General features: G+C 43.8%; 2 protein-coding genes and 1 pseudogene across 4 annotated transcripts in view; all 3 read left to right on the top strand.

Annotated features, from left to right (window-relative positions):
- Positions 1-6,323, top strand: part of LOC126964117 (signal-regulatory protein beta-1-like) — a 64,654-nt pseudogene extending 58,331 nt beyond the window's left edge.
- Positions 1-27,949, top strand: part of NSFL1C (NSFL1 cofactor) — a 401,445-nt gene that overhangs the window by 83,772 nt on the left and 289,724 nt on the right. The gene's annotated exons all lie outside the window — the stretch shown is intronic.
- The window catches only part of LOC126929099 (signal-regulatory protein gamma), a 133,406-nt gene continuing 118,957 nt past the window's right edge, over positions 13,501-27,949 (top strand). For 2 of the 3 annotated variants that reach the window (XR_007717074.1, XM_050745193.1), the window contains exons 1-2: positions 13,519-13,638; positions 22,021-22,377. Coding sequence is in view for 2 of the 3 variants with exons in the window: in XM_050745193.1 (XP_050601150.1) it covers positions 13,566-13,638; positions 22,021-22,377 (430 nt within the window). In the remaining variant the exon portion in view is untranslated. Of the gene's footprint in view, positions 13,639-22,020; positions 22,378-27,949 lie in introns of all 3 variants that reach the window. The other variant, XM_050745191.1, reaches the window with a different exon arrangement.

Raw genomic sequence — 27,949 nt, 5'->3', positions numbered from 1 at the left:
AATGCCCTCTCTTGTTGGGAACAGGCCCCCCAAAATCTGGCCGTAAACTGGCCCCCAAACTGGCCATAAACAAAATCTCTGCAGCACTGTGACATGTTTGTGATGACCATGATGACCACAATGGAAGGTTGTGGGTTTACCGGAATGAGGGCAAGGAACACCTGGCCCACCCAGGGTGGAAAATAGCTTAAAGTCATTCTTAAACCACAAACAATAGTATGAGTGATCTATGCCTTAAGGACATGCTCCTGCTGCAGATAACTAGCCAGACCCATCCCTTTACTTCGGCCCACCCCTTTATTTCCCATATGGAATACTTTTTAGTTAATCCATAATCTATAGAAACAATGCTTATCACTGGCTTGCTGTCAAGAAATATGTGGGTAAATCTCTGTTCAAGGCTCTCAGCTCTGAAGGCTGTGAGACCCCAATTTCCCACTCCACGCCTCTATATTTTCTGTGTGTCTTTAATTCCTCTAGTGCCCTGGGTTAGGGTCTCCCCAACCCAGCTGGTCTCGGCACTGCCTGAGATTGGTGAACTCTCCAGGGGAGGCAGGCTAGGACCAGTCAATACACAGAGGGAGACCAATCAGTAACTTTGTTCCTGCACCCAGATTGGTGGAAGTCACCCTGTTTAGAAAGGAGAACTTTGAACTCAAGTCTGGACTTCCTCACCTCTCAGAGCCTTTCCAGCCTGGTTTGTAAAATGAGGACACCGCCCTCTGTGTATTATTAGGATTAAAAACTAATGTCCATGAAGGTTAACGTGTCACACGCTCATCATTAGTGATGGTCATCTCAGTCATGTCTCCTGGTTTTCGATGCTCCTTTTGTAGCCAAACCCTTTGCCCCCATGGTATCATGCACTGCAGTGAGGACCACAGCTGAGCACACAGTGAGCTTCACCTGTGAGTCCCACAGCTTCTCCCCCTGAAACATCACCCCGAAATGGTTCAAAAATAGGAATGAGCTCTCCAGCTTCCAGATCAACATGGACCCTGCAGGAGAAAGTATGTCCTATAGCATGTGCAGCACAGCCAGGGTGGTGCTGGCCTCTGGAGACCTTTGCTTTCAGGTCATCTGTGAGGTGGCCCATGTCACTTTACGGGGGGCCCTCTTTGTGGGACTGAAAACTTGTCTCAGGCCATTAGAGGTAGAGCATCCTCACTCCTAGCCTCACCCCATATCTGGCTGACAAGCTTGCTCCTCCTCTCTGGCTTTTATTCCAGGGCTTAGATTTCCTGGAATCGAATTCCTAACTGTGCTGCTCACCTTCCATGCACCTAGATGTACTGGTCACTTACTATCATTTTCATGGCAGCAGCTAGATGTCTACCCACCAGGTGCCAAGCTCTGTGCTAGATAGTTTCATTTATTTTGCCAAGAGCAACTACAATTAATGAGTACCTACTATGAGCCAAGCCCCTACGTGCTTGGTGATTTCATTGATTTTGCTGCAGTTATGACATTTCAACTGTATGCCAGGGGTTGTGCTTGTAGGTTTCACTCATTCTTAGCCTAGTAGGAGCTACCAGTCCTTGAGCACCTACTATGTGCTGGGTGTTGTGCTTAATAATTTCACTCATATGCAAAGAGCACCCTCGATGTCTGAGCATGTGCTGTCTGCCTAGCACTGTCCTGGTGACGCCCGCACTGTGGTGGTGGGAGCTAAGTTATGAGCGCTCCCTGTGATCTATCTGTGGCACCGGGTCAGAGCTTCTGCCCTGTGCTGTTTCAGTTCCACCCTTCTTGGATGTTACTCAACAGCCCATAAAGGCAGGGAACCAGGTGAACCTCACCTGCCAGGTGAAGAATTTCTACCCCTAGAACCTACAGTTGACTTGGTTGGAGAACAGAAACGTGTCCCAGATAGAAACAGCCTCCACCCTCACTGAGAATAAGGATGGCACCTACAACTGAACAAGCTGGCTCCTGGTGAACGTATCTGCCCACAGGGATGATGTGCTCACCTACCAGGTGGAGCATGGTGGGCAGCTGGTGGGCAGAAAAAGCCTTGCCCTAGAGGTCTCAGCCCAACAGAAGGAGCAGAGCTCAGAGGCCACTCTTGGTGAGGTTACTCCTGGTTTTAAAATTTTGTCTCTTTCCTTAATGTTAACAGTAATAGTCATGCTTATTATAAAAAAACCTAGAAAATGTATAAATATAGAGTAGCTTTTTAAAGTCAGTTGTCTACCCCAAATCTCACACTCCAAGAGTCGCCATTACTAAGAGTTTGATGCACAACTTGGTAGATCTTTTGACACAAACATATATTAAAGGAGGAAGAGGGATACAGGGAGATCATCTGTTCACGGAGTCCTGTGTTTTGCCTTCTGTCTCAGACGGTTACTTATGTTCTCCATTCCTTGTCAGATCAGCCTTCCTGCTGTTCTTTCTCTGCCTCATTTTTGTTCTGTCCTAAATTTTTCCATCACATCTGTGACCTCATCCCAGCAGACTCTAGCATCTGCTGTGTGAAAATCAGAAAAGGCATTTAAGACTGGACCAGGCCCCATGTGGACCATGACTGGTCACAGCATGAGCCTCTTCTGTGTCCTGATGCTGATATTTGACCAATAATAATCACGACATCCCTCTGCACATTTACTACTTGCAAATTTCTGTTCATCTATACTCTCCTTTCCTGCTTCAAACATCCAGTAGTTTGGAGTTTTACCGAAGGGAAACTCAGAACTTGAGGAGCAATGGAGGATGTTGAGACGTTGTTGAAGATGTCTCCTCATTAGACCAGGAGATTAGTCTAAACGAATCAAGGTAAATCTGAGTTGCTGAAGACAGGGCCAGTATCAGCCTATACAGCAAATCTGTGCTAATTAGAGAAATATTCCCTTCTGCTAGACATTGTCCCAAGAACCTGAAGTTGGCTGATATTCCCCTCTCTTTGATCAAAATATGTCCTGTTTCCCTCTCATACAATACCAGGAGGGGTCTCTGCTCCAGAAGACTTTTCAAAGGCTCAGATTCCTCCTGCGTGCCCTAAGGCATTAGCCTCATCTGCTGGGTCCATGCTGGGTCACTGATTTGTCCATGTCCCTGCCTGCTGGAAGAGTGAAGACAGGAATTGGAGGACAAACAATTTCCCCTATAATCAGAGATGCATGGAAGGTGCATAGTCACGTCCACTGCTCATTCAGTCATGCATGCACCTGCAGTTGCAAATGGAGTCCATCCTGGGTGATCTGATGATTGAGGACGTTTTTCTACAAGATCAATATTGTTATCACAGCTAATAAAATTAACAAAAATTTCCTGATATCATCTAAATTGGGTATATTTTACAATTTTCTCAAATCTTCATTCCTGGTGTGTGTGTGTTGTGTGTGTGTGTATGTGTGCTACAGTTGGTTTTAATTCCTCTTTAATTTTTTGGTAAAATATTCCTGTGAAAGACCGGGTGCGGTGACTCACGCCTATAATCCCAGCACTTTGGGAGGCCGAGACGGGTGGGTTATGAGGTCAAGAGATCGAGACCAGCCTGACAACATGGTGAAACTAAAAATACAAAAATTAGCTGGGCATGGTGGGCGTGTGCCTGTAGTCTCAGCTACTTGGGAGGCTGAGGCAGGAGAATCGCTTGAACCCAGGAGGCAGAGATTGCAGTGAGCTGAGATCATGCCACTACACTCCAGCCTGGGGGACAGAGCAAGACTCTGTCTCAAAAAAAAAAAAAAAAAAAAAAAAAAGAGAAAGAAAGAAAGAAATATTCCTGTGAAAATATCTGGTCTTCAAGAAATATTTTCAGAAGTGTTAAAATTATCAATTCAATTTCCTTAACATGTTCATGCATTTCATAACGAGGGGGATACATCCTGAGAAATGTGTCATTACCTTGAGGGAGGATAGGTAGTCAAAGAAGTGACCATGTTCTCATGATGCAGCAACAGTGGTGGTAGAACTGTCAATACAGTAAGACTCAGCACTGGCATTCTAACTGAGCTGATTAAAACAAAGCTATCTATAGTAGGGACTTCCCCTCTGTGCATTTTGATTTTACCTGTCCTCAAACTGACCCTTTTCTCATTATAATAGTAAAAAACACATCCATGGGTGGAGATTTAAGATGCTAATGAGCTATGCAATGTATGAACAAGCATGTACAGCTACTGCTCAGGTGCACCCAGAGGACTGCCCAGAACATGCTTACTTGCAACACTTCTTTCCACCTCCTTACGAATAATCATTGAAGACTCCCATAAAGGGAGCCTCGCTAGTGCCAGTCTTTGCTGTCTTATCCTTATGAACAGCCAGTCTTGAATCCTCTGTCTCTCTCAGGAAGTACTGTCTATTCTGTACCTAACTTTCAAAATATTATTTTCCTTTTGCAATAAATTACTCTATGCTGCATCTCCTTTGCTGTGTGTCTCTTGCTTAAATTCTTTTAAACTCAGAAGACAAGAACCAAGGTCTCACAACAGCTTTCAACAAGCTAATTTGCTTTTGGTGTGACCATCACAGAGTGTGCTTACACCAACCTAGAAGGGATAGCCTACTATACACCTCAGCCATATGGTATGGCTTCTTGCTCCTAGGCCACAAACCAGTACAGCATTTTACTGTACTGAATACTGTAGGCAATTAGAACACAGTAGTATTTGTGTGTCTAAACATTTCTAGCCAGACATTTTGGCTCACACCTGTAATCCCAGCACTTTGAGAGGCCAAGGCAGATGGATCGCTTGAACCCAAGAGTTCGAGATCAGCCTGGGCAACATGATGATACCCTGTCTCTACAAAAAAAGATTAAAATTAACTAGGTGTGGTGATGCACACCTGTAATTTCAGTTACTTGGGAGGCTGAAGTGGGAGGATCACTTGAGCTCAGGAGTTAAAGGGTGTGGTGAGCCACGATCACACCACTGCACTCCAGTCTGGGCAACAGAGCAAGTCTCTGTGTCAAAAAAAAAGTAAGTAAATAAATATTTCTAAACATTAAAAAGTGCAGTAAATGTACGGTATAAAAGACTTTTTAAATAATTTTTTAAAAGATTTTTAAGAATGGTGCACATGTATTGGGCACTTCTCATAAATGGAGCTTGCAGAACTGGTTGCTCTGGGTAAGTCAATGAGTTAGTGGTGGATGAATGTGACGTCCTAGGAAATTACCCTGTGTAGACTTTATAAACACCATACACCTTGGCCACACTGAAAGTATATACATTTTTTATTTTTAATTTTCTTGAAGAGCTGGGGTCTCACTGTGCTGCCCAGGCTGGAGTGCAGTGACCACTCACAGGTGTGGCTCCACCGCTGATCAGTACAACAGTTTTCACCTGCTCCGTTTTTGACCTGGGCTGGTTCACTCCTCTGTAGGCAACCTGGCGCTCCCTTCTCTTGTAGGAGGTCAGCACATTGATTCTGAACTTAGTGTACACACTCAGTCCAGAACTTCTGGGCTCAAGTAATCCTCCTGTCTCAACCTCCTAAGTAGCTGGGACTACACACATGTGACACAATGCCTGGTCTAGGCTATGTTAAATTGATTTTTTAAATATTTTGCCTTGTTCAATAATATATTAACCTTAGCTTGCTGTAACATTTTTATGTTATAGAGTTTTTAATTTTTAACTTTTTTACTTGTTAGTAACAACACTCAGCTTAAAACAAACACATTTTATAGTTGTACAAAAATATTTTTTTCTTTACCTCCTTATTCTATGAGGCTTTTGCTACTTTAGAACTTTGTCTTTTGTTTTTCTTTTTTAAACTTTCTTTATTAAAAACCAAGATATCCCACATACATTAGCCTGGGCCAACACAGGGTCAGGATCATCAATAGTGCTGTCTTCTACCTTCGTGTCTTGTCCCACTGGAAGGCCTTCAGGGGCCATAATCTGCCTAGAACTGTCATCTCCTAGGAGCACAATGCCTTCTTCTGGAATCCCTCCTGAAGGATGTGCCTGAGGCTCTTCTTGAGGAGGCATCACTCCTTTCAGAAACAAGTCCATGGCTTCCTTGCATTGTATGAATCCCTGAGTACTAGCTCTCTCCGCCCTCTCCTTCCAGTAGGAGAGCCTGACACCGGGAGATGGGGTGACTGGGAAGAAGGAGACTCTTTCCCCAGCTTCTGCCTTGGGTTGGATCCAGGGCATCCAGGACAGGACTCAGATTCAAAAGTTTTGGAGCCTTGTTGGGTCCAGGTAGCCTTGAATGGGGTAAGTGGAGGTCCGTCCCAGGTGGCCCCTCTCATGGCTCCTCCTGTCTCATGATTTCTAGGACTCATGCCAGCTCCTACTACCCCACTCCTTGTAGCTCTCCTCCTGGACCCCAGGGCGCTGCTGGTGGTTGATGTCTCTGCCATCTAACATCCACTGAAGCAGAGGACTGACTATAAGTGTGAGGATAGAACGGCTGGCCAAGGGTTGCCCCATAAGGGCAAGGCCAGCTGGAGAGCCCAGCTCACATGCCGTGCAACGTCAGGTTCAGTGGAGTTTAGAGAAGGTAACCGAGCTCCCTGCACACCCTCAGGAGTCTCAGGAAACCCTCTAAGAGGCTCCCAGCCCCAGGAAGTGTGTGGGTGCTGCAGGAAGTGGGTTACAGCAAGGCTGTTCAAAGGTGTCCTCCGTGCCTTTGGGGCCTATGCGGGAGGTGAGAAGAGGGTGCTAAGTGAGGGGCAACTCTGTGGGTGGTCCCTTACAGGCCATCTCTAGATTATTTGATGCTGGACTCCATTCTAAGGAATCCCCACTGTAATGTTGAGAAGCCCCAGATAGGCAACTCTGAAAGCTGTTCCCGCTCTGATCCTCTGAGTGCCTGAGCGGAAAAGATGCGGAAAGGGGCGCCAGGACTTAGGAGGAGGGCTGAGCTGGCACAATCCTATCTCAGAGCTGCCTGTCCAACCACCACAGACATCTCAGGAGGAGACCAGCACCAGGAACATAACAGGCTCTCCAGAAACATTTCTTGAAGGATGAGCAGATGATTAAACATGGACGTGTTTTCCACAGCTCCTTCCTTCCTCCCCTGCCATGTGGAACCCTCAGTTTCTGCCACTTTGATGCCCTAGAGTGGAGTCTTCACACATGGTACTGAGAAGGGGCCAAAGAATGGGGCTCTGGGCATTGACTCACAGCATCCCCCTAGAATGTGAGAAACACACCAAATCTGAACACACCAGGATTCCTCGCATCCATTACTTTGAGACAGGCCATAAACCAGACTCTCTCCAGCCTTTCAGTAGTTACTCTGTCTTCTGGATTCCCGCCTACTCCATCTCCCCAGCCTTGTTGAGGTTCTCTATGTCCCCTGAATACAAATGAACCCCCATCCCAGTTTTAAGGAAAAAGACAATTCTCTTTCCTCTTTGTTTAAGCATCCAAGATAGTTTGAATATTTGTTTCCTCTAAATCCCATGTTGAAATTTGATCCCCTATGTTAGAGGTAGGGCCTGATGGGAGGTGTTTGGGCCATGGGGGCAGATACATCATGAATGATTTGGTGCTGTCTGCAGTAATAATTGAGTTCTTGCTCGATTAGTATTCACAAGATTTGATTGTTACAAAGAGCCTAGCACCTCCCTCTTCTCTCTCTCTCTTCCTTCCTCTCTCACCATGTGATGCCAGTTCCTCTTTGTCTCCCACCATGAGTAGAAGCAGTCCAAGGGCCTCATCAAAAGCAGATGCTGACACCATGCTCTTGTACAGTCTGCAGAACCACAAGCCAAATATATCTTTTCTTTGTAAATCACCCAGCCTCAGGTATTTCTTTACAGCAACACACATGGACTAAGACAGTGTCCTACTCCTCCCACCTACAAAGAAAGCAGTTCTCCCTCCTCTCTCTGGGATGGAAACACTAGTTGTTTCTGACAATCTGCAACTTTCCTAACCCTGTTGCTTATGGCACGAATGCTGTGACAGTCCAAAAGCTTTGGAGTCCTCCTCGATTTCATTTTCATTTACACGCAATATTCAATTCTGCTTCAAAATGCTTATGTCCACTGGTGAGATGACAAATGTATAACAGTTGACTCTTCGAAAGGATAAAGAAGGCTGATTTATAGCACTTGCCAATTTTGGTAGTGTAAATACTCCCAATATGGCCAATTCAAGCTTCCAACAGTTTAGCAACCGGATTGCAAAATTCCTGAAAGTTTGACAATTGGCTCTCTTGAACCAGCCCAAGCCTCAGTTGTGTTTATAACCTGTGTGCTTCTCCCCTCCATCACTCCTTCCTGGTCCCAATCAGTATCATCTCTTCCAAACTGTTGCTATCGTCTCTACTGGATTGCAATTTTCAGTCACGATGATTTTTTTTGGAAAAGTCAAATCGTATCATTCCTCTGCTTCTTCCCCAAAACAGCTGCATGGCTCACTCTCTTCTTTCCTTCAAGTAAGTTTCTGTTCAAATTTCACTTTATTAAAGACACATTTTGTAAACCACGGTTAGGAAAAATAGTCATTTTCCTCTCTTATCCTAGAATTTCAGTTCCTCTTATCCTGATCAGTTTTTCTACTTAGCACTGTATTATATTACCACGTGTGCTTATTTTGCACGTTCTTACTTTGCATGGCAGTGCAGGATTGTAAAGATAACTGGAAACCATGAAGTCCTGGAAAACAACTCTGCATTCAATGGGAAAAATAATGGTTGTTCTGTGATCCTCATAATTTTTGTCAAAATGTTAGAAACTGTCATATTGTCAGTTAGAAATGTAGCAGGAAGTTCAAACAAATATTTAGTACACTGTAATTCAAAGCATTAGAAACATTGAGTGTCAAATTGTTTTATTTCTTTGTAAAAATGTATCAACAGTAATTGGAACAGTGTTGCCTTTGTCTTGTATATTTACTATACGGAACAAGCGAAAGAACAACAGGACACTCTGGTATATTTTTAAATGATTACTTTTCCTCTCTGTGTCCTGGAAGCACAAGTGAGTATTTCTCCCATATTCACTCTGAGGAGCTAATCAAGTTCCCAGAGGTAAAACTCACAAAAGTGTGGGAGACCTCCGTTATTGGGTCCTCCTGGAGCCTGTTTCTAACACTGGCCCACACTGAGCCTCAAGAAATTCTTCAATTACAGTGCAGCTTTTCCTCCCCGGTACTGGTTCCCACAGAGGTTTTGGCTTTAGGAAGTTGTGATTCTCTATATCACCCTGCCCAGCTCCCCAGTTCTGGGAACAGTGGTTTGCCCTGTGACCTCATTTTTTCTGACAGATCAAAGAAGAATTGTCGTTTTTTATTTACTCAGCTTGTTCCTTGGTGTTGTCTTAAGTTACTTTTGCAGGGGTTGTCCAGGGGATTTGGTTTCATCCCAGAAGTTTGCTACAACCACAAGCCCTCAAATGTGCCACACCTGGAATTATGGTCTCTGAAGCTGCAAGCTCAGTCCTTAGCTGCAGAGCCCTCTCAGTCTGGGCTGTCAATGAGGAAGGGTCATGGGACCCCTGGCATGAGATGAGTGCCTCTGAAACAGCAGGTTCTGGAGCAGTTGACCTCTCTCCAGTACTAGCTAATGCTCCCCAGGCCTGGGAACCCCAAGCACAGACATTGACAACTTCCCAGAGGTGGCAACTGTGTCCGCTTCCTCTTTCACAATGGAGGATGGTCCCAGTCTCATGGTCCTTTCTCCCTACAGCTACCTCACTCCTCAGACAACATAGCAGGTGAGCAGATGCCCTCCTTTCCTGCAGAGCAGAGTCTGGGTTCTCTCCATGAGACACAGTCTGACAGGGCAGGCCATGCCCATCCCTGTCTCCCAGCCCATCTGGACAACCCCTGCCACTTCCTCTGCTGCCAGGACTCACAGGTGAGTGCAGCCTGCTCTACACGGGTGTATTTCTACATGATGCCTCCTCACCCTCTCAGCCCATCTCACCTGCTCCTGTTGATTTCCATTTGGGAGTCTTCTCTCCCATCCCAGCAAGAGACAAGATTTGGAACAGCTTTTCCATGAGCATTTGTGTAAACCCTTATTGGGGTCATATTGATTCCCCCAGACATCATGCCTGTACCATGCCCCTGGTGCTAGTAATGACTCCATGATTCTAGGGCTGGGCACATGACCTCAGATCGTTGTCGTGGTACTCCACCTCCACCAGCCACTGGCCAAGGTTGTCAAACTGCATCATAAGTGCTTGAGGGCAGAGGATCTGTTTTTTAAAATTGTTGCTATAACCAAAACACTACCTAATAACAATAATATCTAACCACTATCTATAATGATAAAGGTAATACTGAATATATAACTTTTAGGGGACACGGTCAGATAGTATTAAGTAATTTGCATATATTGGTTCATTTAATTCCCATCACAAACTTATGAAGATGGTATGACTATTCTCTCCATTGTACACTTGGGGAAACTCAGGAAACAGGGAGGTTAATAGTGACCCCAAGATCACACAGCTGGGACCTGTTAGAGCTGGATTTCAGACTAGGAAGTTTTGATTCCTAAGCCCACAGTCTTCCATCTTTAGTCTTCTGGAGCATCCAGCTCCCAGTTTCTCATGTGTCCCAAAGTCGTCCCTGGTTATCTGCACCTGCTGTGACGAGTTGGGGTGAAACATGGCAGACAAAGAAGAATTTTAGCTCATGGACTCCCAGGCTCCTGGTCCTCTCAAACATTCAGATTTTATCCATGCTTCCCCAAGTCAACCTAAATTGAAAACTCAATTCTCCACATGATTTCCACAAAAATTGTAAGCATCTATTTACTTAGTTGATCTTTACTGAAGGATTGAAGTTCACAAGAAGGCATTTGCTGCTCTAAGCATAGATTCTGCCATCTTCCTGACACTATTCTATGTATTTTTGAGTCATATATTCCCAATTCTTATTTTTGGAGGCATAATACTTTATGACTCACACCTCTGAAGGTAATGTAGTAATATGGCTAGGTAAAAGTAGAGCAATAGGAAAAGATATACCACAGTATTGTGGTATATTTTTACCTATCCACGTTACTTTGTTTGGTTGTCTCTGTGCTGTATCACAGGAGATTTCCCCTACATAATCACCCAGTTTACTAACTTACTATTACACTTATTTATGTATAGTCAGCTAGTCAACCTATTAAGTTTTTTTTTAAAATGTCAGCACTGATTATGTTTTCATTTCCGAAGTCTGTGTTTTGGTATTTTTTCAAGAGGATTGTTGTTACTTCATGCCCGCCTATTTCTGTTTCATATTAACACATGCCTGATGTTGGTTTATGAATTTACTTCCCTCTTCTTTTCCTTGTAAGATCATTAAGTATACTAATTTTAAAGAACTTTACACATTTTATTTTTTCATATTTGCTCAGGTGTGAAGTTCTTTTGATTGCTGTTTGTTTTTGAGTTATTGTTTTTCTTGAATTTGTTAGCTGCAGTGCTGTTCCTCAAATCTTTGAGGATTCTTGCTTGCACTGCCGTCTTCCCAGGAATAATTTCTCACGTGATCATGGATTGTCAGGGCCTCGTGGAGCATTGCACCTGCCCCAGCCTCACTGCAAGGGCTGCTCCTAATTGAGACTATGGCTTCTTCTCTGCTTTCTTCCTGAGGGATGCCTCTCCCTTCCTATGAGAGGTATCATAGTACAACCATTAGAAGTGAAGGCTGTGGAATGTGGCAGCCTATGTTCCAGTTCTAAAAGCTGGGTGATCTTGAGCAAATTCATTACTCTCCATGTGCCTCGGGTTTTCTCACCTGTGAAAGGAGGTTAATGGTTGAGCTTACCTCATGGGGTCAGAGCAATGATTTAATGACATTACCAATGGAAAAATGCTTGGCACCATATCTGGAGCACAGGACACTCTCAATAAATGATAGCTGTCGTAATTCCTTCATGTCACATAGAGGCCAATTGCTTGTATTCAAGTGTAATTAGACATTGATTCATATATTCTTTTCATTTTGTGTTTTCATTACTGTGGATGTGGAGAAAGAGGGGAAGATTTCACCCTGTATACATCTGCCACATTAAAACAGAACTTTCAATTAAAACATGATAACATTTACAATTTGATTTGACAATTATTCATGACAGATTAAGGACCTAAAACCCACATGTGAAATAAGGATTCTGGACAGGTCTTTCTTAGTCATAGATGCTGGAAGAGAAATCATTTATTTTAACAAGGTGGCTTTTCTAAAGCACAACCGTGGCAGAGAACCAGTGGACTCTTACTGTACACAGAAAATAATTATAGCCACTTTTTTTGCTTATAATTAATTATAATTCAAGCATTCAGTATGGCTTGTATTATTCCTACCATAGCTCTACAAGGTGCATATTATAACCTTTATTTACGTATAATCAAACTAAGGCTCAGAGAAGTAGTGTCTTTTTGAAAATCATACAGCTGGAAATTGTAAGAGGAGCAATTAATCTATGGATGAACAAGGAGCAGGATTTAGAGAATCCAGAGGGAGAAATTGATTTCAAGGTGGCAGGGGTAGTCCAAATATACCATATAAGCTGGGTCTCAGGAGGCCTGAGTTGCTGGGAGAAGGCCACTGGTGGGCACTCAGCATGCAGTAGGGATCCATTCAAAAACAACATTTGAGTGCCTGCTCTTCACCTGGCACCGTGAGTATCAATAATGACCTGCTGGGTTTCAGGCATGATATAGTCATTATCTCTTTAATCGTCACTAAAACACTGCAAAAAAAGACTTACTATTCCCAGTTTAGGAGATTGAAACTGAGCATAGAAGGGCCCAGCGACTTCCCCAATTCCTTGGCACACACTCTTGGTGGGAGCATGGATTTTTCCTCTTTCCTCATTTCCTATCTGAACTCAGTGGCAAATGAAATAGGTGCTCTGTAAGTAGAAGAAAGGGTATTGAAATTGATGTGACAGCCCCAGGAACCTGCCCACCATAATCTTCCCTCATCATAACCCTATCCCCTTTCCAGAACCCACAATCCCCACCTCCCTCCACAAATCAGTTGATTATTACTCCAAACCCAGTTTCTCTCCTGGAAGGAGTCAAGAAATAATTCCTTCTGCTGGGTGCAGGCAAATGAAAGTGCTAAGGTCCTCAAGAGACTGAATTTGGGCTAAGTTTTGCCAATTATAGGAATAAAAGGTTGGAATAGAAAATCATTGCAGGAGAAGATCTGGTTCCTCTCCAGTGTTGAGCAGGTCCTGTGAACCCTTCTCCTACCTCCAGCTGAGTGGCATTTGGTTGAGGCTGGTGCAGAACGAGACCACAAGCCAACCACATCCTAGGGTCTTGAAATAAAGACTTTAGAAAACAGTTCCTAACAACAGGTCTTTCTTGGCTTAAAAGCCCCAAATGGCAAATCACCAAGAAGACCTGAAACTGGGGTTGGGGTCATGAGGAGGGAGCACAGGCCCCAGGCAGGCAGGAAGCATTCTTTCTGCTAACCCTGTCTGATTCTCCTGAAAATGGAGCACAAGTAACTCCTTGCTTTGTAGCTGCCTGCTGTGCCTGATTTGTATGTCACAATCTAGAAGCAGGTTACTGTTGCACTCCATCACAGCCACTTCCTCTTGAATTGAGGGAGGCGGGGCTTGTCTTCTCTCTTCAGAGCAGGGCCTGAGATCTCCCCAGAACAGGCGTTTGAACAGAGCAGGCTTCTGAGGTCTCCAGAATGCCTGTCCCAGCCTCCTGGTCCCATCCTCCTGGTCCTTTCCTGCTTCTGACTCTACTGCTGGGATTTACAGGTGAGCATTGCATTGGGCTAGAACCCTTTCTCCCTGCCTCCTGGACCTAGCCTTGCCCCTGGACTTGCAGCGATTTCAGATCAGCACAAGCACTGCCAAGGAAAGTCAAGGACTGGACATTGTCCAAAAGCAGAAGATCAGGGAGCTGAGCACTTTCTCTGTGGATCTGCAGTTGGCTACCAGAGGCATCAAACCTTGCGATGCTTCTGCCACCATCACAATTACTTACATTTTTATAATATTTTATTTGATGAACACAGAAGAATCATTATTAAATCCTTACCTGTCTTGAGTCCTCCCACCCATTTTCCTGTGCCCTCCTCCTCTTTAAGAAGTTCCACATTTCATGCTTACAGCGCCCTATATTCCTTTCCTAGGGCTTCCATAACGAAGCACCACAGACTCAGTGACTAAAACAATAGACATTTGCTTTCTTTCTTTCAGTTCTGGAGGCTGAATTGCAAAATCAAGGTGCCAGCAGGGTTAGTTTCTACTGAGGTCTTTCTCCTTGGCTTGTAGAAAGCTATCTCCTCCATGTGTCTTAACACATGGGCTTCCTCTGTGTGTGTCTGTGTTCTCATTTTCTCTTATGAGAACATCAGCCATATTGGATTAAGGCTCCCCACCAATGACCTCATTTAACTAAATTGCTTCACCCATTTATGCCTAGTGCTTCATTATTGGATCACTAAGCTTGCAGGAGTTATTTATATCCTACTGCTCAAGGGCATCACTAAGTTCTGATTTTTCAAATTTAAAAAATTGCAACCTCAGGCATAAATGGGTTAAAGACCTTGTCTCCAAATATGGTCACATTCTAAGGCGCTGGGAACTGGGGCTTCAACCCATTTGCTTTGGGGGCACATTCAGCCCATAACAGGCACCACAAACTCCCTTAGTCATCTTGATTTTCCTCTGGAGAATTTATTTTCCCTTCCCCCAGGCAGACAGGATTGGGAGGTCTTTCCTGGTGCCACTTGGGAGAGCCCTGTTCACTGCTCCCAGACAGGCTGCCTGTCCTCACCCCTTTTCAGACCATGCAGCTGACCGCTGGTCACAGGGCTGGGCACAATAGCCTCTCAGTTGCCCACTGGGCCTTCCTGTGATGTCACCTCACAGGTCTTAGAGGGCAAGGGTCTCACTGTTCAAATTATTTTTCTTACACATACACTGTACCCAAATGACAGCAGTAATAGTTCAGCAATTGCTCTCTTCCTGTAAGGTAGACACACTTATCATTTTGCTTGTATGAAGTCAACTAATCCTCACAACATCCCTGTGTGAAAGCTACAACTCTTGTGCCCTATTTGCAAATGGGGAGTGAGGCAGAGGGAGAAACTTGTTCATTGTCCCCTACCTCAGTCCATGGAGCAGTTGGGATCAAGTCCAGGTTGACCAGCTCCAGAGTTGATCACCCTTTTAGCCATGTTATGCTATATGCAGAAATACTAGAAAATGCAGGGAAGCAAACGTTAGATTAATAGTCACCCATCACGCCAGTCAGAAACAACCAGAGGTAAAACGCTAGCATATGTATGTATTTCCAAAATGTTGTTAAAAATATGTTGGATGATTTCTATGTGCCAAATATTTTACTGAGATTTTTAAATTTGTAATAATTGTAATTAATGCACAAAACAACCTTACGTACTAACATGATAGGCCAAACTTTTATATGTATTTGTGTACACATTACATATACACATATATATATGCACATGTGCATATGCATGTACATGTACATGCACATATGAGATTTCATTTTTAATCATTGTTTCTCCAACTTTTTATTTATTTTCTATTTTCAGTGAAATTTTTAACAAAATAAATATTTTATTTTATTTTTATTTGACAAAAGTATATATACTTACGTACAACATATTATGAAATATGCATTCATTGTGGAATGACTAATTTGAACTAATAAACATATGCATTACCTTATACATTTATCATTTTTTATTGTGAGAACTCGTAAACTCTGCTATCGCAGCAGTTTTCAAGAATACAACTCATATTATTAGGTATAAACACCACATTGTACAATAGATATCTTGAACTTATTTCTCTTATCTAAATTGAAATTTTGTATCCTTTGACTAATATCTCCCCAACTTCACCCCCTCTCTAACCCTGGATAAATACCATTCTACTTTCTACTTCTATGAGTTCAACTTTTTAGATTCTACATATAAGTGAAATCATACAGTGTTTGTCTTTCTGTGCCTGGCTTATTTCACTTAGCAGAATGTCCTCCAGGCTCATCCACATTGTTGCAAATGACAAGATTTCCCTTTTTGTAAGGCTGATTAGAATTTCATTGTGCATATATGCTACATTTTCTTTCTCCATTTACCTGCTGATAGACACCTAGGTTGATTCCATATCTTGGCTATTGTAAATAATGCGGCAATGGACATGGAAGTGCAGATATCTCTGTGACATGCTGATGTCATTTCCTTTGGATATACGCCAGTAGTGAGATTGCCAGATCAGATAAGAGTTACATTTTTAATTTCTTGAGGAACCTGCATACTGTTTTCACTAATGGCTCTACTAATTTACATTCCCACCAACTGTCTGCAAGCGTTCCCTTTTCTCCACATCTTCTCCAAAACTAGTTAAATTTCCTCTTTTTGATAATAGCCATTCTTACACGTGTGAGATGATAGCTCACTGCGGTTTTAATTTGCATTTATCTCATGAATAGTAAGACTGGATATTTTTAATATGCTGACTTGCCATCTTAATATCTTCTTTTGAGAAATGTCTATTTGGATCTTTGGCCCATATTTTAATAGGGTTGTTTTCTTATGGTTGAGTCGTTTGACTTCCTTATATATTTTGTATACGGACTCCTTATTAGATGTACGCTTTGCAAATGTCTTCTTCCATTCTGTAGGTTGTCTCTTCACTCTGTTGATTGTTTCCTTGGCTGTGTAGAAGCTTTTTTAGTTTGTTATTAATGCCATTTTTTTGTTGTTGTTGTTGCTTTTGTTGCCTGTGCTTTGGGGCTCAAATCCAAAAATGTATTGCCAAGACCAATGTCATGAAACTTTTCTTGTAGTTCTTATACAGTTTCAGATCTTACATTTAAGTCTTTAATCCATTTTGAGTTGTTTTTGTATGCAGCATGAGAAGAGGGTCTAATTTCATTCCCCTACACATGGATATCCAGTTTTCCCAACACCACTTTTTGAAGAGACAGATCTTTCACCATTGTGTTTTCTTCACACTTTTGTCAATAGTCAATTGAGTGTGAATGTGTGAGTTTATTGCTGGGTTCTCTGTTCTGATCTATTGGTCTAAATGTCTCTTTTTATGCCAGTGCCATGCCTTTTTGATTACTTTGAAACTGTAGTCAATGTTGAAATTAGGCAGTGTGGTGCCTCCATCTTTGTTCTTTTTTTTTTTTTGAGACGGAGTCTCGCTCTGTCACCAGGCTGGAGTATGGTGGTGCAATCTCGGCTCACTGCAATCTCCACCTCCCAGGTTCAAGCGATTCCCCTGCCTCAGCCACCTAAGTAGCTGGGACTACAGGTGTACACCACCACGTCTGGCTAATTTTTTGTGTTTTTAGTAGAGACAGGGTTTCACCATGTTGGCCAGTCTCGATCGCCTAACCTTGTGATCTGCTCGCCTCAGCCTCCCAAAGTGCTGGGATTACAGGCATGAGCCACCATGCCTGGCCCCATCTTTGTTCTTTTTGCTCAAGATTGCCTTGACGTAGCATATCACATTTGGAGATTTATGAGTGTTGTACCATCCTTGCATTCCTGAGATAAATCTCATGTGACCATGCTGAAACACACACAGGATTTTAAAAATACTTTCTTTACTATAACCTTCAACTCATTTTTTCAGTCTACATGAAATGCACATTAAAGAGATGTATGGTTTTCTCTATTGCCCAGCCATTCTGCCTTCTTCCTAATTCTCTAATCTTACCACTCAAAGTCCCCCAATCTGTTAATATAAGCAACAGGTAAGCAAACTTCTCCCTTGGTAAAATGCATTTTCCCTCAAAACTGAATTTCTGTGCATTTCTATTCTGAAATTTCCTCTTCCATGAATGGTAGAGATGAGGAAAAAAATGTGAGGACACAAATGACACAGATCTGCCTATATTACCTATAACTATAGTTATATTTATATCCGTATCCATATCCTTATCCTTATCCTTGTCATCTAATGTCCACTGAAGCCTCCAAGCCTTAGGAAATCTACCAGGCAATAACTTTACAATTTTTGAACATTCACCATATGACAGACACTGTTGGAAATGCTTTACATCTTTTACTTCATATGATCATTATATACAAAGTAGATATTCTTGTCACATTCCCTCACATAAGAAAACAGAAGCACAAAGTGCTCCAAGCTCACTCATTGGTAACTGGTAGAGTTATGATTTGAACTCAGGCACTCTGACTCTAGAGGTCACAGGTTTCACCATTACTCAAACACTTCCGGCCCTGATTCTATTCTGTGCGATTTCTGCAGCTGCTGCTCTTGGGAGTGGAGTGGGCGATGTGGTGTGAAGGAGGATTGTGGTTTTCTTCTCTAGGCTCTTCTACTTTCTATGTGTTTGCAAACTGATTGGTTTTTTTGTTTGTTTTGTTTTGTTTTCACTAAGTCCTCTACATGAGAAACTCATTTTCTGTCAAATTCCACAGAAGAAAACCACCTAAAATAGAAGATTTCAGTCTTCTAGGGAAATGTCCCACTGAGCAATTCAAACATTATACACATACCTATTGGATACCTACTGTGTGCCAGGATCTGATATAGAAACATGGGGTACTTTGGTAGAATAAAAAAGAAAAAGTAATTGCCCTTTTGCTGCTTGCATCCACTGGGGAGAAAGACAGTAATCAACACACATAGTAAATAAGTGAATGAAAAAATTAATTTTTGGCGATGATCAGTACAATAAAAATAAAGTATGAGTATGTGAATGTTAATCATCTTGTGAAAGTATTCATATATCCCTTTTATTGATTGTTTTCATCATAAATAGATGTACAAATTTATCAGATGCTTTTCTGCATCAAAATAGATGATCATGTTTTTATCATGATCAAAATAGATGTTTTGATCAAAACAGATCAAAATTTTATCAGGATCAAAATAGATGTTTTTTCTATTTGTTCTATAAATATGGCATACCATACTGTTTGTTTGTCACTCATATATTGAAACATACTTGTATTTCAGGAATAAATACCACTTGCTCATGGTTTATTATCCTTCTAACATGCTGTTCAATTCAGTTAGCCAGTATTTGGTTGAGGATTGTTGCATCAACAAATCCAGTAGTAATAAGGCCACTGTCAACAGAAAGGTGCGCAGCTGTACCTGACAGAAATTTAAATTTTGTGTTTCAGTAGAAGTTTAAGTTCCAATGAGACCCATTTCAGATGAGCAGGGACTGGCCTGTGGGACAACCAGTGGTTAATGCTTGCAACAGAAAGTATTCCCCCTAGATCTGGAACACAAGCCAGTAGATTCTAGTCATTTTTTGTTAGAATGAAGTAAAGAACAAGGCAGAGAGGGGCTTTTTTTGTTTTGTTTTATTTTTCATTTTGCGTTAGAAGCCCTGGGGAAGTTTATGACCATGAGGAGTGGTCTAGAGATTCCAAGAGGAATGAAAATCATTGCCGAAGTCTCTAGAGAGAAGAGGTATTTTTGTTTGTTTGAAAGCACTAAAAGGAGTGCCTGTGATTTTAATTTGTAAGTAAAATTTGTAAATGAAGAATACATTGCCACTGGTACCTCAGAACAACTTAGAGATTCTGGATTATGTGACATTATTGTAAGTATCATACGAGTCTTCTTTGAAGAAGTTGCTATATCATCCTGTGCTCTGAAGAAATGCGGCTGTCATTATTCATATTGGAATAGGATACACACTTTAGGGTAGAGAGCTTTGGCAGCACTCCAGAAGGCAACACATAACTGTGCATAGCACAGCACAGGAAAGCCATCAGGGTAAAAAGCCTTCTCAAATTCGTGGAGCCAATAAGTAGCAAATCAGTAAGCCATGAACAGTCAAAGTGCATCTCCTAGGAACTTTCTACCCTGGTTTAGAATAATCCCCTCTTCATTGCCACTACTGATGAAAATGGTAGAGTAAGTCCTGCAGGTTATGTCTTAAAGGATCACTCTAACATGGTTATGAAAATTTCATCTGGAGAGGCATAGCGGGGTAGGGCATGCCACACAGGAAGCCATATGGGAGGAACCCCCAGGGAGAAGGCTCAACCAAGCAGAAGGGGAAGCAAGAGAGACAAGAGATGGGAAGCCATTGCCTTTACCGGGAGTCAGGATGGAGGACACAAAGAAAAAGCATGATGGGTTTTACTAGAATGTTTCAGTGTCACTAGGTCACAGTAGAGGAGGACAAGAAGAGGAATTGTGGCTGGGACTAGCTTTATCACAGTGTTGTACCTGGTTTGGCAGGGTGCTCACAACTTGTTTGTGGGATGTTGAGGTATCAGGTAAATACGATTTTAAAAAAAAATTACATATAACTGGACATCTTTATTTCTTCATATAACTTTGATTTGCCACATGGCATCCTTTCATTTCCACCTGAAGCACTCCCTTTAACATTTCTTGTAAGCAAGGTTTTGTGGTCATGAACTATCTTAGCTTTTGTTTATCTGAGAATGTCTTAATTTCTCCCTTGTGTTTGAAGGACACTTTCGCCAGGTATAGAATTCATGGTTGACAGGTTTTTCCTCTTACAGCATTTTGAACACATCATCCCTCGGTCTTCTGGCCTCCAATGCTTTATATAAGAGCTCAGCTGATAATCTACTGAGGGTCTCTTGAATGCGAGGAATCGTTTCTCTCCCACTGCTTTCAGGATTCTTTGAATTTAGTTTTTGACGGTTGAATTATAATGTACTTTAGTGTGGGTCTCAGATTCTATCCTTGAGTTAAACTTGCATTTCTTCAGTGTCTTTAAATTTGTACACTCATGTATTTTATTAAGTTTGTGAAGGTTTTGGCTGTGATTTCTTCAAATAATTGTCTGCTCCTTTTTCTCTTCCTCTTCTTTTTCCCCCTGGGACTCTAATAATGTATATTTCAATCCAATTGATAGTGTCCCAGAATTCCTTTAGATTCTGTTCTCTATACTTTATTCCATTTTCCATCCATACCTCAGTCTTAGTAAGTTTAATTATTCCATCTTGCAGCTTTATGACTTTTCTTCCACCTGCTCACACCTGTTAGGGAACCCCTCTACTGAACTTTCAATTGTTGTATTTTCAACTTCAAAGTTTCTATTGGATTTCTCTTCATAATTTCTCATTCTGGCTGTTCTTATTTTGTTAATGTGTTTATATTCCTGCTGTTTTAGTTATTTGTCCATTGTTTCCTTTACTTTCTTCAGCATTTTTAAGACAGTGGTTTTAATACTGGATCTAGTGTCAGAGTGAACCCAATGTATCAGAAGAGTCCTTATAAGAAGGAGGAAGGAGATTAATTATTTGAGAAGGACATGTGAGGATGCAAGCAAGATGTTAGAGTGATGGGAAGATGTGACAGTGAGAAAGGAATGTGGGCAGCCTCTAGAATTTGGAAAGGCAAAAAACAGCCTGCAGAAGACACATAGCTTTACTGACAGCTTTTAAATATACACCTACACACATATATATAATATATGTGTGTGTATATATATATGTGTATATATAATATATTATATATATAATATACATATGTGTGTGTGTATATATGTATGTGTGTGTGTGTGTGTGTGTGTGTGTATATATATATATATGTAAAAACACTTCAAAGTAGAGTTCAGGAGTTCTACTCAGGTCCTCAACCCAAAGCTCTACCTTGAAATTGAATCCCTTGGCTGGGCTTGATGGCTCTCACCTGCCATCCCAGCACTATGGAAAGCCGAGGCAAGTGGATCACTTGCACTCAAGTAAGAGCAACCTGGGCAGAATGGTGTGACCTGTTTCTACAAAAATACAAAGATTAGCCTGGCATGGTGGTGTACACATGTGGTCCTAGCTACTCTGGAGGCTGAGGTAGCAGGATCGCTTGAGCCTGAGAGGTTGAAGTTTCAGTGAGCCATGATTATGCCTCAGCACTCCAGCCTGGGCAACAGAACAGGACCCTCTCTCAAAAAAAAAAAAAATTGAAACTCTCTGTGCCTCAGGGCTCAGTGCCCTCAATTGTAATACAACCTCATGTTATAGGCTTGTTGTGAGGGTTAAATGAGATAATACACGCAGTGTGCTGAGATCAAGTCCTGCTCCTGATTCCTGATGTGCACCCAGTCACTGAATGTCTTTGATAAACACGAGGAAATACAGAATTATGTAAGGATGAAAAAAATGATTGCTTTGTGCTCCTTTCCAGAAGTGGCAGGTGAAGAGGAGCTACAGATGATTCAGCCTGAGAAGCTCCTGTTGGTCGCAGTTGGAGAGTCGGCCACTCTGAACTGCACTGTGACCTCCCTGCTTCCCGTGGGACCTGTCCTGTGGTTCAGAGGAGTTGGACCAGGCCGAGAATTAATCTACAATCAAAAAGAAGGCCACTTCCCCCGGGTAACAACTGTTTCAGACCTCACAAAAAGAAACAACATGGACTTTTCCATCCGCATCAGTAGCATCACCCCAGCAGATGCCGGCACCTACTACTGTGTGAAGTTTCGAAAAGGGAGCCCTGAGAACGTGGAGTTTAAGTCTGGACCGGGCACTGAGATGGCTTTGCGTGGTGAGTACAGCATGGATCTCCCTCATCCCTTGATGTGTGACAATAACTCAATAATAGCACCTTCCATTCTTTGAGCAACAATCAGGTGTGGTGGTGGGTGCTCATTTTCATGACCTGATGTCACCCCCTTCTACAGATCAGGTGAGTTAAGGCCCAGGGACATCACGCTATTGCTCAAGGTTCCACGGCTGGTAAATGATGGGAAAGACTGCATCTCCAATCTGTCTGGCTCTACAGCTCTTGTCCTTCCCAATCTGGCCCAGCCCTCTAGTTCCATGAATGAGGAAACTGACAGATTGAGTGATTTGCCCGGGTACAGGGCCAGAGCTCACCTGCAGCCTCCAAAGGTGAGTCTCTTCTTTATGCAACAGGCACTCACTGAGAATCCACTGTGTGCCAGACTCCACCCTGGATGTTGTGCAAAGAGCAGTGAATGAAACAGCCAATAGCTCTTCCTCCACCAAGCTTACATTCTCTTCCATTCTAATGAGGAGAAATCCATCCAGGGGATGGAGCGTGTAAATCGTGTTTTTCTTTATTTAATCTTCAGAAACATCACACAGGGAAGATTCCTGGGAGGCACAGATTCACTCTTCAGTCTGATGGCCTGGTGGGAGGAGATGCCAACAAGTTTGGTGTTTGCTGTGGGTCTATTTGAAGCCTTGTGTGATTTCAGGACTGAGTCACACAGTCACTGTGGCCTCTGAGCAGAGCTGGGTCATCTCAGAATATCCCTCACCTCAGGAAAGAGGTCATACATATGGCTGGCTCAGGGGTGCCCAATTTAAGGCAGCAATAAAACCTATTTGAGGTTTCCAGCCAGAGGCCCAGAATCCTCATCCCACCTCCTGAATCCTGACATTTCAACATGGGAAAGACCTTCACGCTTTCAGCCCAACTCCCCTTTACAGATGGGGGACTTAAGCCAAGAGATGACAGGGGCCTTGTCCACAGTCACAGGGCCAGTTATTGATGGAATCAAAGCTAGAGTCCAGGTCCGGATCGAGGCAGGCTCCTTCCTTCCCCAGCATTTGTTAAGACACTGTCTTCATAGAAGAACCTGGTGCATCACAGGTGCTAAATAAAATCTCCTCAGACAGAACCATGGATCAGGGAGCCGGGATTTCTTTTTTCATCCATTTCCCAAAGGTTCAGAATGCACCTCACATTCAGACACTAAAACCCACTGGTGGTTGGAAAACTTCCTCCAAACATAAGCCCTATCCTTCCATATTGAGATTCCACGTCAGGACATAGAACTGCTCCACTCTTTAACAGCTGCAGAATACTCCAATTTATGGAAATACCAAAATTTATTTCACAGCATCCTGTTGATGGATATGTAAGTTGTTCCCAAACTTGAGCTACTAACAATCCTGCAGTGGATGGCTTTGTACATGTATCACCCTAGTCAGGTGGGAGACACCCACTGGAAGTGACATTGCTAAGTTAGAGGGTGTGTGTGTTTTCATATATGAGAATATTGTCTAATTTCCCTCCTAGATGGTGTAGCAACAGGGCTTCCCACAACCCTTGAACATAGATGTGGAAGTGGCTTTATCCTGATTGTGCAGATAATATAGGCAAAGACACTGAAGTTTCCAGATGGTGCCTCCCCAGCCCAGGCAGTCACAGCCAATAGTGGCTCAGGTGTGACTCAGATCTGCTAATTCCTAATAGGGTGCTCACCCCTCTTTGCCATGCTCTTAGCCTAAATGATGCCCTGGATGACAAAGGAGGGAGGCAGGGAAGGGGGCCAGGGAGCTGCAGTTGTGCCAGAGTCTCCTTATAACCAGCGCTATGAGGGAGGAGCCATTTGTTGCCTCCTTTAAAGATGAGGACACTGAGGCTCAGAGAGGAGACCTGAGTGGTGAGCAGGTCAGGGAGCCAAGGTTTCCTCCCCACCAGCCTGACTCACGGCCCTTGTCTCTGCAGTACTCACTCAGCTCTGGTTTTTCAAGTGTGGAGAAGTGCTCCAACCTTCTCTTTCCAAACTCTGGCATTGTTCAGTTCTATAGCAAAAAGCATTAAGAACAAAACCGAGGCTGGGTGCAGTGGCTCACGCCTGTAATCCCAGCACTTCGGGAGGCCATGGCCGGTGGATCACCTGAGGTCAGGAGTTTGAGACCGCCTCACCAACATGGAGAAACCCCGTCTTTACTAAAAGTACAAAATTAGCCAGGCATGGTGGCACGTGCCTGTAATCCCAGCTACTGGGGAGGCTGAGGCAGGAGAATTGCTTGAACCTGGAAGGTGGAGGTTGCAGTGAGCCGAGATCGCAGCATTGCACTCCTGCCTGGGCAACAAGAGTGAAATTCTGTCAGTCAAACAAACAAACAAACAAACAAGCAGACAAATAAAATGAAAAAAAAAAAAAAGCCCTGAAGGGGTAGGAGGGGCTGGCTTTACACTCCCATCAGAAAGGTCCTGCATGTGTCTCATATATCAAGCTTGTTCCTAAAGGACAGGTCTCAGCACACATGAAGCATTTAGGACTCTACCCCCGTGTTACGCTGTTTCTCCTTCACTGAGCAGCATCTACGGAGCAGAGTCGGGCCTCCTGCAGCCCAGCAGAGCACGTGCCCACCCCTTGTTGGTGCTAAGGACCAAGGATGAGGAGATGACGTATTTCCTATGGGGTGCATCAGGCCCATAGGAGCAAGTTTCCATGCTCCCCTCGGGCTGTCAGGAGCCCACAGTGTTTTATGGCTACAGGGTATCTAGGCCTGGACACCCAGGAGGGAGGCTTCTCACTAGAATTGCATGAAGTCAAGAATCTCGAAGGCAAAATTAAGAGTGCGGTCAGTGTTGGGGCTCAAGAATTCAGGGCACTTGCTCTGTTGATGGACAGGAGTGCTTGGTGGGACACAGGAGGTGCCCACTGGGACACATGGAGGACAAGGAGGCAGTGCCTTCATTTCTCTCAGCCTCAGTTTCCTCATCTGTAAAATGGTGATCATCACGACTCCTTTAGGAGAGGGGATAGGATTTGAGGTTCTCTCTGTAAATCACCTAGCACATTCTAAGCATCCCCAAATTGAGGTGCTATTTCAAGGTTGTGTAATCTTAGGCCAGGCTTGCCTTCCCTTGAGTCCTTGGTTTCTCCATCTGTGTGATGCTGATAATCATGGCCCCCACTCTAGGTTCTGCGAGGATTGGAGAGGATGTGCACAGAGCCCCTAATGGTGGTAGTGTTCAGGTGATTACTGAACTTCCACAGAACAGTGGTTAGGACAACATGGGCAGGATCTCAACTGCCTGGACCACTTCCCGGCTCTGCCACTTTCTAGTTTTGTGACCTGGGACAAGGCAACCACCACCGTGGGCCTTGGTGTCCTCGCCTGTTGATGATAACACTGACATCACAGACTGGGGGCAGAGCTGAAGGAGTTAAATCATGTAACATGCTCAGAGCAGCACCTGGAGTGCAGTAAATGTTCCATAAATGTGAACTGTGTGATGCTGAAGCCATGACACTTCAGATGGGTCAGTGCTCCTCCAGGCCTCAAGGATATATGGGGTTTGGGGTGGAGTCTGGTAGCTTTCAATCCTGGCCGCCCATTAGAATCACCTGGGAAATTTTGACAAAAATGTTTACAAACCTGGACTCAGGATCCACCCTAAAAATGCCAATTTAATTGGTCTGACATGGGCCTGGACATCTGAACTCTTCATGACTCCAGAAGATTCTCATACGCAGTCCCTTGGCAAAGGTCGTGCCCCCTGGGGTTGGGGCTTTGAGAACAGCTTTTCTGGGGGTGGGTGCTTCAGAAAAAAATGTGGTGGAAACATCTCAGGAGGCCTCAGTGCCCTGGCTAGGACCCCTCCCACAGTACAGGCCTCAGGACCCAAGATAGAGTTTCCGGATAAAGCCCTGCTCAGATCCAGCCTCAGTGCTAGAGGACTTTCCATTGTGGAAACATTTGTATCTAAAAAGGCACTGAAATCCCAGTACTCCTCAGCCCCAAAAGCCTCCCTGCCTCAAAACACCAAGATGTCACAGCAGGGCAGGGCCAAGATGGCTGACTAGAAGCAGTAGTAATCCGAGGCTCCCGTGGAAAAGAACCATAAAAGTGAGCAAATCCCGCAACACTAACCAAAGTATCCAGGTTCTGACATTAGAATTGACTAGGCAGCTGGCGAGACCCACGGAGAGGAAGAGCAGTGTGGTGCAGTGGCCCACCTGAGAGCTGTGGGGCAGGGAAGCCTCCATCCCCCAGTCAAGGGAGGCAGTGAGTGAGCGTGCTACCTAGCCTGTGAAACCGAGCTTTATCCACAGAGCTGTGCAACCCACGGATCGGAAGATCCCACTCGTGAGCCCACGCCACTGGGGCATGGGGTCCCAACCACAGAGCCATGCAGATTCTCAACAGTCATTTAGCTAGAATCTCCTTAAGGCTGCCGAGATCCCAGGGGAAGGGGCGGCCAGGACCACAGCTGTGGTTGCCTGCTGTCTAAGTAGGCTGAGCTCCTCGGGGGATGGGCAGCAGCCAGCACTGGGACTGATCATTGCTTAACACACTAAGTTCCCAGGGCAAGGGAAAGGTGGCAGCCATCTCTATAGCTCCAGGCCACGCTTTTCCCCTACTGGCGCCAGGAAGGTTGGATGGCCTGTTTCCAAGAAGTATCCCCCACAGCCCAACACATCAGCTGTGGCAGACTGTAGCCAGAGTGCCTCTTCAGGACGGACCCATCCCTCCTCACTGGGTGGGGCCTCCTTGCAGGAACTCCAGCAACTCCAGACCGGGTCTCAGGGACAGAACTCTGATCTCCCTGGGCCTGAGCCCTATGGGGAGGGGTGGCCGCAGTCTTAGTCTGGCAGACTTAGTTTTTCCTCCTGCTAGTTCGGAGAAATCTGGGCAGCCCAGATAAGTGGGTTACCCCCCACTGAAGCACACCCACTCCACCAAGGGACAGTCAAAGTGCTTCGTTAAATGGGTCCTGATCCCCGTGCCAGGATCAAATTCACACATAACAATATTAAGCTTAAATGTAAATGGGATTAAAAGACACAGACAGGCAAATTGGATCAAGAGTCAAGCCCCATTGGTGTGTGGTATTTAGGAGACTCATCTCACATGCAAAGACACACATAGGCTCAAAATAAAGGGATGGAGGAAAATTTACCAGGCAAATGGAAAGCAAAAAAAGGCGGGAGTTGTAATCCTACTCCCGGACAAAAGAAACTTTAAACCAACAAAGATCGAAAAAGATAAAGAAGGGCATTACATAATGGTAAAGGGATCATTTCAACTAACTATCCTAAATATATGTGCCCCCAATACAGGAGCACCCAGATTCATAAAACAAGTTCTGAGAGACTTACAAAAAGGCTTAGACTCCCACACAATAATAGTGGGAGACTTTAACACCCTATTGTCAATATTAGACAGACCAATGAGACAAAAACTTAATAATGATATTCAGGGCTTGAACTCAGCTCTGGATCAAGTGGACCTAATAAACACCTACAGATCTCTCCACCCCAAATCAACAGAAAATACATTCTTCTCAGTGCCACAAGGCACTTATTCTAAAATCAACCACATAATTGGAAGTAAAGCACACCTCA

Source organism: Macaca thibetana, chromosome 10, assembly GCF_024542745.1.
Source record: "Macaca thibetana thibetana isolate TM-01 chromosome 10, ASM2454274v1, whole genome shotgun sequence".
In the NCBI taxonomy this organism is placed as follows: Eukaryota; Metazoa; Chordata; class Mammalia; order Primates; family Cercopithecidae; genus Macaca; species Macaca thibetana.
Note: the sequence above shows the minus strand (reverse complement) of the source record. Positions and strands in the feature narration are given on the sequence as shown.